The 10,231-nt window shown below is 49.7% G+C and overlaps 1 protein-coding gene across 1 annotated transcript in view; it reads right to left on the bottom strand.

Moving 5' to 3' along the window:
• Window positions 1-319: 319 nt before the first annotated feature.
• LACTBL1 (lactamase beta like 1) overlaps window positions 320-10,231 on the bottom strand; it is a 16,626-nt gene continuing 6,714 nt past the window's right edge. The window contains exons 3-7 of the mRNA XM_006924463.2: window positions 9,765-9,874; window positions 7,864-8,021; window positions 6,645-6,883; window positions 2,678-2,783; window positions 320-1,301 (exon numbers count right to left, since the gene is read on the bottom strand). Of these exons, the coding sequence (XP_006924525.2) occupies window positions 320-1,301; window positions 2,678-2,783; window positions 6,645-6,883; window positions 7,864-8,021; window positions 9,765-9,874 (1,595 nt within the window). The remainder of the gene's footprint in view (window positions 1,302-2,677; window positions 2,784-6,644; window positions 6,884-7,863; window positions 8,022-9,764; window positions 9,875-10,231) is intronic.

Here is a 10,231-nt window from a genome sequence, read left to right as displayed (position 1 = left end):
TTTTTTTTACGACAAAATATCAGCCCATCTTTTGTCTTAGATTCAACAGACACAAAAGCGTTTTGTCGGTATGCTATTAACGTTTCTAAATGCTCTACTCTAAATTTCTGTACTTAGTTCTTCCTCTCCCACGGATAACGAACAATTAATTCGCAAACCAGCTGTGGTCCGGGACCCACATTTTGAGAAGCACCGCCATACCCCACTTTGTCAACTACTCAGGTTCTCTGATAGACAGACATACCTGCAGTCTTGCCTTCCAAACCTAAGTTGGAAATCTGGGAGGCGAGGAAGGAGAGGCTGGGGACAGAGCCCAGGGTCACTGGGTCTTGAATATGGGCTTGCGCGGCAGCCTCAGCACCCGGTATGTGTTGAGGCCCGGCACATCAAATCCTGGGGACAGCCCACGGTGGTCCAAGGGGTAGAAGTTGACCAGCTGCCCGTGCTGGGCCTCCAGGGAGAGCCAGGCGTCGCCGAGCGGCAGCACGCACGGGAACTCCCGGGCCACGTGCAGCTGGAAGACGCGGCCGCGCAGGTGGCGCAGCGACAACGTGCGGAACGCAGGGGGCACCAGCGCCTCGACGCGGGGCCCGAACTGGCGCAGGCGCAGCTCGCCCGCCGGCCCGGCGCGCACCTCGTAGAAGGTCAGGTTGGCGAAGGTGAAGTAGCCGGTGAAGGGGTGCGCGCTGGGCGGCGGGGCCGGGCTGAGCTCGGCCTCCCGTAGGGCCCTTTCCATGGCTGGCAGAAGCACGTCGTAGGCCTGCGCCACCAGGTCGGGCCCGGGCGGACGCGGCCCGGCCAGCAGCAGCACAAGCCCCAGGTGCAGGGACGGCACCAGGGAGAAGGTGGCGGCGTAGCCGTCCAGGTCGCCGTCCTTGCGCACCACGCGGTAGCCTCTTTGCGTGTGGAACTCCCAAGGTGTGCCTGTCTCGTTGGCGAAGTAGGCGCCTGGGCAGGCCAGCAGCGGCGCCAGCAGCGTCTTGGCCACGTCGGGTCGCAGGAGCCTCTTGGGGCTGCTGCCCAGTAGCTCCATGGCCAGCTTGGCCAGGTCGGCGGCGGTGGAATACATCTGGCCTGACGGGCGGTACCAGCCCAGGTCGTAAAGTGGCGCCGGCCTCCCACTGCCATAGAAGCCAGCCGCGAAGCGGGTGCGCACAAGAGGGGTGAGGTCGAAGCCGGTGTCTGCCATCCCCAGTGGCTCCAGCACATTCGCGGAGATCCAGCGCTGGTAGTCACCATGGGCTGTGTGGGCTGCCAGGACATGAGCCAGAAGCGAGAAGGCCAGCGTGCTATAATGGCATCTAGAAGGGACAGGGTGAAAACTGGTATGAAACCCAGAAGGAACACATCCAGGGCCTAAATAGCCCCTTACCCTTGCTGGGGCTGTCTGAAATGCCACCAGAGTTTCTTTCATTGGACTGGGCGGGACAAAGAAAGAACCTGCTTCACTGCATTCCGAATGGCCAGACCAAGCAGAGACTTCGGAGATCACTATGCTACCTCTGGAAAGAGGAAGGCCCAGAGAGGGGCAGAGAATTGCCCAGGGTCACACAGCAGGTAAGAAGAATCTGGGCTGAGCAATGCACCTGGGAAAGTGATAAAACAAACCTTATTGGTCTTTTACACTTTAGTATGATTTACTTTAGCATAGGGAAAACTAGAGTCTTAGACTGTCTGGGGCTAGGGAGAGGGGGAATGATAGTCATCATGTAGCTCAAAGATAAAAAACAGGATTTCACCCCTCCCTTCTTCCCAGCCATGACAGTCACCAATAATAAGAGGTCTCTTTTCTTTCCCAAAGCAGGTGCAGTTTCAGCATCTCTAAAATAGTGCCTCGATAAGGCACAAGGATCCCCAAATGCTGTTAGACATTCCTGAACTCTAGCCTGACCTCCTTTTTTACAGATGAGGAAGGTGAGATTCAGAGAGGCAAAGTGCCTCCTCTGAGGTCACACAGCAAGTTAGTGGCAGAGCTGGAAGGAGGACACTAGTTTGTAGAGATCCAAGTATTACCTGGATTCTTTCTTCCTCCGGTAAGTGGGGACTGGAGTTCAGCATTTGGAAAAGGAGAAGGGCAAATTTGAAAAAGAGGCATCTTTTTCCAAATAATGGCCAATAGGCCTGGAAGGGTACCTCTTAGGCAGGGGAATGCTAGCTGTCCTCTGTCCAGCCCCACCACTCCCAGAGTTGGGCTTCTCTGTTCAGTGCCGCACCCCCACTATCCACTCCCTGTCTCATCAGCATCCCATTTATTCCCATCACGGCACTTGGCAAAATCTGTATGTATCTTGTTTATCTGTTTACTGATAAGGATGTTCTCAGGTCATTCACTAGAAAGCAAACTCCATGAGGAGGGACCTAGTTGGATTTGTTCACTACTGTATCTCAGTTTAGCACATTCCAGGCTCAAGTAGGTGCACAATAAACTTTGAGTCGATGACTAGAACACGAGGTTTAAACAGAACTGGATCTGGGCCCAGGTCACCCCTGCCTTGCTATGCTGCTGCTTTCTGGGCCTCGGTCTTCTCAGCTGTAGAATAGGGGTTGTAGTCAGTGATCCCACGGTCTCTCCTGGCTCTGACCACCTAGAACGAGGTGATACAGACTCTCTCTCAGAAGAGGTGTGTCTCCTCAGGAGGTTCCTAATGTTGGCAGAGCATCACGGCATGCTCCTCACCTGGTTCCCGGATCTGCCACCAGCACATCATCCTTGAGCAGGCTCAGAGCCTCCTGGGTGCTGCCCCTCCACAGCAGCGTAGTGGAGCGGAGCCTTCTGGGCAGCCCTGGGGAAGAGCAGTGGTCAGACATGCTGGGCCAGCGGAGGGCGGGTTGGTGGGCCCCTGGGTGTGCTCCCTCCCCCACCTTCCATGGGTTGAAAGATAATAACAAAATCACCTGACAAAACAAGGATAGTCTAGAATGGACTCTAATAATCCTGCCTGTGTTTCACTAAACAAGCCACTTAACCTCTCTGAACCCCAGTCCCCTCATCTATGTGAGGAAAATAATTCTTATATCATAGGGCTGATGTGAAAATCGGATGAGATAGAATGCTCAGGATGGTGCCTAGTCGTAGTAACTGCTCAAAAAAATACTTATCATCAACTATAGAAGTTTGATTCTGTAAAATTTTCGAGATCAGTGGTCAAACAGCTTTGTGGAACGGACTCCTCTGACCACTTGGACTTTTCTGCTTATTGGATGTGACAACTTTGGAAGGATCACAGGTGATTCCCGTCCATCCACTCAACAATAGATTTCAAGCATCCGTTTTGCACCAAGGAATGTTCTGAGTATTGGAGATTCCGTAGTGAACGAAGTCCCTGCCCATGTGGAGTTGACATTCTAGTGGAGAGGACAAGATGACAAGCAAATAAATGTTCATGCTATGGATAAAACTGATTCCTTATAAGAAAGGAGGGCTTGTTATTTTATACAAGATGGTCAGAGGAAGGCCTCACGGAGAAGGTGACCCTCGAGCTAGTGAGACCTGAAGAAGGTGAGGGAGAGAACCATGCACTCCGTGAGAAAAGAATTCCTCAGGCAGAGGAAACAGCAAATTCAAAGGCCCTGAAATAGGTATGTCTTGGCATGTTTAAGGAACAGCATGGAACAGCCAGTGTGGCTGGAGAGGAGTGAGAAAGGGGGAGACTTTGGAGGTGAGAGATATTGGGGTACCGGATCCTATAGAATGCGATAGGCTACCAGAGTGGGATGGGGCCACTGCAGCGGTTTTGACCGGAGGAGTGATATAATCCGACACGTTTTATCAAGGCTGCTCTGGCTGCTGTGCAAATACAGATATTTGGGGGCCATGGCAGCAGCAGGGAAGCCTGTAAGCGGACTTGCAAATCCATGGTTAAATGCTGTTGGCTTGGACTAGAGTGCTAGCAGTGGAGGTGAGGAGTGGATGGATTCCGGACATATTTTGAGAGTAGAACCAACAGAATTTACTACTAGAAAGGATGTGGAGGGTGTGGAAATGAGAAGTATCAGGACTCAAGGCTTTTGGCCTGAGTGACTAGGGGATGAAGTTCCAAGTCCTGGGTTTAAGTTTTCACTCTAGCACTTCTTGCTGTGTGACCCCCAACTCGTGTGTTTTACCTCTCTGAACCTCTATTTGCTCATCTTTAAGTGGACTGAAGCACCTGCAGTGGTTTCGCTGCGAGGTGTTGCAAGACTTAACTGAGAGTATGGATGAAAAGCTCCGGAAATGGGAGAAAGCTGTAGATTAGGATGGGAGTCAATCGTAAAAGACATTGAGAGCCTAGAACAGAGTTATTCAGATAGCCATATGCTCAACTGGCCCCTTCAGGACTAAGAGAAGACATGAAGGTGTTTTTAAACTGACCACTTAGCCCGGTGCCAGCTTCCCTGGGTATAGTTGAAGAGGAATCCACAGCACACCCCTAGAGGGAGCCCTGGAGTCAGATTATAACCAGGAGTGGATCTAACAGGAGGCTCGTGAAGTTTAATCCTTAGGGCAGCCTAGACAGCTCCTTCCAAGGCCTGTATCTAATTTTGAATTTATAACATTGTATTGTTAAAAAGGATGCCCAGAATTATATCTTCATCAAGCCCCACTAAACCTATGTCTACCTCTGGCCGTAATAATCAGACAGGTACCTGCTGCGTGCCGGGTACTCAGCTAAATGCTTTACACTCATTAGCTCATTTAATCCCTCATAATAGTCTGAACCATGGTTATTTTGCAGAGGAGAAAAACAAGGCTCAGAGAATTTAAGTGACCTGTCCAAGATCACACAGCTAAGAGGAGGCAGAGCTGGAATTCCAGTGCTCATGCCCTTAACCACTGGGCAGCCCTCCCCTACGAAGACTGATCCTGTCCCGCCTCCACTACCTCAAGAGACTCCATCCTCTCACTGAGCCTCAGGTTCACCATCTGCTAATAGCAGTGATAACCAGCCATGTCCACTAACTGAGACCTTAGGTCTGAACTCACTTTGTAAAACGATAAAATGGTGGACACTTGTAAGGGATTCCTACCTTGAGGGTTGATGGGTTGATGATTGCAAATAGGAGCAATAGAAGGCATTTTGGGATGGGGCAGACAGTGCCTGCCTTTTTCCCCTTGGCTGGATCAGTCACCATACAGCAGAGCCCCCCTCTCACCCATACAACACACCTTTAAACCAGCCCTCCCCAGTCACAGGTGGCAGATAGGCAAAAAGGCCCATGAATGGTTCTTCAGTAGCTTCCAGAGCAGTCCCTCAGCATCTAGCCTGCTTTGATCCAATGCTGCCCGGTCCCCCAGCCTGCTCCTGCCCTTCCATCATATCGATTTCATCTTGGCATGTTATTGCATTATTTATTATTATTATTATTATTATTACATTATTTTTAATAAGTAATTCACTTACATGATTCAAAATTCAAAAGACATCAAAGGGTATATGATGAAAAATTTTCTTTTTACACTTCTCTCCAGCCACCCAGTTCCCCTCCCTGGAGGCAACCCAGTGTTTCAATTTCTTTTGTTCCCTTCCAAAGAAATTTCAGATATATCTATACATATACATATAGAGAGAGAGAGAGAGAGAGAGATTACATATATGTGTTGTGTATGTACATTACACATGCATTATACATACACCTTCACATACACATATACGTTATATGTGCATATTTTGTTTATCCATGTAGTAGCATACGATATATGCTCTTATGAGCTTTTTCCTCCCGCTTAACATTGAATCTTATTCCATTTCAGTATATAAAGAACATTATTACCCTTTCTTTAGGGCTACATAGTATTTGATTGTATAGCTGTGTCATAATTTATTTAGTCATTCCCCTATTTATGGATACTTGTGTTGTTTCAGTCTTTCGCTATAACAGTGCTGTAGCGAATAACTGTGTACATACCTCAGACCACACGTGTGTGAGTACATCTGTAAGAGGATTTCCTGGAAGAGTAATTGCTCAAAGGATATATACATTTTTAATTGTGATATTACCAACTGCCCTCCCTGCAGGTTGCACCGATTTTAATTCCCACACTGACATATAAGAGGGCCTATGTCATCACAACCCCACCAACTCAGTGCACCCACCATTTTAGTCTTTGCCTATCTGAAAGGGGGAAAATGTCTCTCAGTAGTTTTAATTTGCACTTATTTTGTTATGAATGAGGTTGAGGATCTTTTCATATTTTTTAATATTCTTAAGAGCCATTTCCTTTTCTGTAGTTCCTTTTCTATGAACTGTTTATTCTGTTCCTATCTTTTACCCATTTTTCTGTTGGGTTGTTGGTCTTTGTATTGATTCATCAGTGATCTTTATATATTAAGGAAAATTAGGTCTTCATTGGAGAATTGTATACAAGTGTTGACTTGTTGACTTATTCTTTACCTAATAAGAGGATCTTGACCTGTCACCTTGCTTTTGACCTACCAAATGATCTTGATTTGTCCACTTGATCTACAGTTGCAGGCTGCACCTCAGCTTTTCCCACATCAGATCTTTCTACCCCTGGCCCCCCACCCAGAGAGGGTGAGAGGGAGCTATGGCCAGTTCAGGAAGCAGAGCAGAGAGTGGGCCCAGCCTGGTTGGATAAGACCTGCTCCTCAGTTCCCTCACCTGAAATGTTTGGGGCTGAGTAAGATAAGTTCAGAACCACTCACCCGAGAGCTGGCTGGCCATCCTTCGGAGGGTGACAGGCGAAGGCCTCGGGGCTGGACCCACCTCCTCCAGCCCATCTGTCAGGCTCTGTTGTTTGGGGGCTGATGCCATGCCCAGCGGGTTGTTAATGGTGAAGCTGCTGGCATAACGCTCCAGAGGGTCATCCAGAGAGGCTACGATGCCCTCCTCCCACAGGCGGTACAGCATGAGGACTGGAAAGATCTTGGAGACACTGGAGATCCTGGATGGTGTTGGAGGCACAGGGCACAGAGGGCATCTTGTTGGCCCCGCAACCCACCTCTACCCTACACCCAGCCTCCAACTTTCTAGCATTCTAGGAGAGCACTGAGTCCACCTTATTTAACATATCAGACAGACATTCACTCACCTCTGTAGAATTGGCTTTGGGATGCTTGAGAACATCCCAAACCAGAGGAAGTGGAGCTGGGCTGGACGGATACTCTGAAGCACCTACCCCATGGCAGGCCCTCCTCCAGGCCCTTCCCATTCTGGGACAGACCTGGGTTGGGTCATACCTCTGCCTCTCACTGGCCAAGTGGTTTTGGGCAAGTACTTTCTGAGATTCCTTGTCCATTTCACAGGTTGTAGAAAGGATTGAATGAGATCGTGCTCGTAAAGTGCTGGCAGGTAGTAAATGTTCAGTAAGTGACAGCAAATATAACTGCTGTCCCCATGTCTGGCACATAGCAGGTGCAATGTGAATGGAACCCCTGTATTCCTCACAATGTCTCTGGGGGTGAAGGTGTTCACTTTGCATTGTGAGCTTTGGGGATCCTGCAGGTAGCACCCAGGAGAGGAGATGCTGGGTGCAGCAGAGTGTCCCAAGTGGCTTTCATCCGGGCACTGCTGCTAGCTGACAGGGACCCGGGTCAAGAGCCCAAGAACTGGTTATGGTTCCTTTGTGGCACATGGATGGGTGGGAGGATGAGACACAGGGAGCCTCTTCTAGTGAGGGAGGTTTGAGGCAAAGAGTTCTCCAGAAGGGATTCCTTCCTGACCTACTACCCCTGACCTACTGTGATGTGAACTCACTGGTTCTCTCTGGACCTCAGTCTCCTCGTCTATGAAATTGTCAGGACTTAAAGGGCCCTAGCAGCTTGGGTCCCCAGTCATGATTATCTTGAGTCCTCCTACCTCCTAGGTCCCCTTATCCTCCCACCCCCGGCCCCTCCATAGGACCCGGGAGGTCGCTCTGCTGACCGGTACATGGTGTACTCATTGGGAGGCCCAGAAGCTGGGTCTGAGTCATTCTTCCTCCCAAAGTTTCCGGTCCAGAGCACGGTGTCATTGTGGATGACGACGGCAGACATGGCAGCCAGCCCCGGGGCGGGCAGTGCCTGGCGCAGGATCCTGTCCACCTTGGAGGAGAAAAGCAGGAGGCTCAGAGTCTGGGCGCAGACACACACCCCACTTCTCATCTGCACACACTGCCTGGCTCCCCTCCATCATCTACCCCTAACTCCAGTGGCTGGAGGGCGGCCCAGTGAGCCTCCAGACCTTGAGATCTCAAACTATGTCCCATGGAGTGGGGCCTCCTACCCCAGCTACAATCAGAGCAGTTGCCCTAGAATCTGTTCTACATGTAGGGCTTCCTCATAAGCCTTTTGTTCAAATAAACATTTCCTTGGCAAATTACAAAAGGAGGGAGGGGATAAAACTACTGATGTCGAACCCTCATCTGGCACCCTGGTGTTGGAGAATTTACTATTGACAGATGGTCCTAGGCTCTCTTTGAACATTTATTGAAAATACCTCATTCTTTGAAATGATGAAGTATAATGGTGATAACAGCTAACATTTACTGACCATTAAGAACGTGAGTTTCATACACTGTCTCATTTAATCCTCACAATAAGTTAGTGCTAATTTCTCCCCATTTTACAGATGCAAAAACTGAGTCTATGAGATGTGAAGCGACTTGCCCAAGGGGTAATGGTTAACGGAATCAGGATTAGAACCCACACTCACTCAGCCCCAGTTTTTAATTAACTGCTGGACCACCATGCCAAGCGATTTTACATTCCCTGAGTTGAGCTGTGTCTACCTGTAGTTTCCATCCCTGCACTAACTTTACCTCTCTGAGCCTCAGTTTCCCCCTCCACAGATAACGATTCACAAGGTATTTATATAGAGGTTAGCACATACTAGGTACTAGTATGTGCTAGAAGGTAACAATGGTTATTACTGGGGGCGGGGGGGGGGGTTAATTTCTATGACCCTTGGGAGCCACAGAGCACTCTTCTATTTCCTCTCCTCACAAAAGCCTTTCATATATTTACAGTCAGAGATTGTGTCTCTCTATATTGATATGCACCTTATTTTATGTGGACACATCAGCCTCCTTCTTTTCAACTGCTCCTTGGACTACGGTTTTAAATCCTCCCACCACTTTGCTGCTCATTCACTTCCGATCGTGTTTCATTCGTCTGTATGTCTCAGGTGAATGACCCAAGTAGGTGGGTTCTGGCTGGCACAGACTAGAGCTGGCAGACAACCCTCTAGTGTTAAGCCATCCTGCAATAGTAAAAGTTGTGTCGTAGACTGTGTGTTTTTAGTTTCGTTGCAATGGGCTCTGTCATCCTCCTCCATCTCATCTTTCTCCTCCCCGCACCTGTGCCCCCACCAGACTGAATTTCCTCTAAGTTCTCTGTATGTGACTTGTACTTTGCTGCCTCTGGGTTTTTACACGTTCCCTCTACCTAGAACACACCCTTCACTCCCCGCAAGCTCCCTTACTATGTAGATGCATATCATCTAGGTATCGCCTACCTGTTCACATAGCAGTTTAGATACCACTTCCTCCCAAAGCCTTTCCTGACCTTAAGGCCTGTTCCTTTGTGCTCCCATAGTTCCCTAAACTTTCCCCATCCTTATTCTTACCCCTGCGTTATACATGTTTATTGTCATGATTGTTCCCTCACTCCCAGACTAGTAGTTTCTTAAGAGCAGGACAGTATCTTCTTCCTGCCATATCTGGTGCCTAGCACAGAGTAGGTACGCAAAAATTACATGTCGAATGCATGAATGCCACTTCCAGCACAGAGTATGTCCTCCCCTTCATCACCAGCACACACCCAGTTCCCTCCAGGGTCATCACTGACCTTTTCCAGGGCCTCCTTCAACACGGGGAGGGGGTGGGCCAAGGGCACAGGCTCAGGGTGCTGGGGACACATCCTCACTGGGGCAGCGGTCACCTCTGGTCCTAAGGAACCTGCAGGGAACATCACATGGTGAGAAGCGGGCAGAGATCAGGATAGGAATCTAGGGGGCATCCTAGAGGAGATGGGAAGGTGGCAGCAAAGGCCAGAGCGATGCCTTGGGGCCAACCCTCCCAACTGGCAGCAGCCTCACCAGGAGATATCAGGGTGCAGAGACCAGCCATGGGGATCAAGGGGCAAAGGGCAGAATATGCCCAGAGGAGAAGGGGCAGCCCCACACTCGCCACCTGCTGCTTGGCCTTCAAAATACCAGTTAGGCCACAGTTCCGAGTTGGCAGCCTTTCCTCCTTCCGTGCAATCAGCAGACTTAGCTAAGTTCCAGCCCCTTGGGGCAGGCTCGGCTATGTGTG

This window comes from Pteropus alecto, unplaced genomic scaffold (genome assembly GCF_000325575.1).
Source record: "Pteropus alecto unplaced genomic scaffold, ASM32557v1 scaffold39, whole genome shotgun sequence".
In the NCBI taxonomy this organism is placed as follows: domain Eukaryota; kingdom Metazoa; phylum Chordata; class Mammalia; order Chiroptera; family Pteropodidae; genus Pteropus; species Pteropus alecto.
The sequence above is the reverse complement of the archived record's forward strand: the minus strand, read 5'-3'. Positions and strand labels throughout refer to the sequence as shown.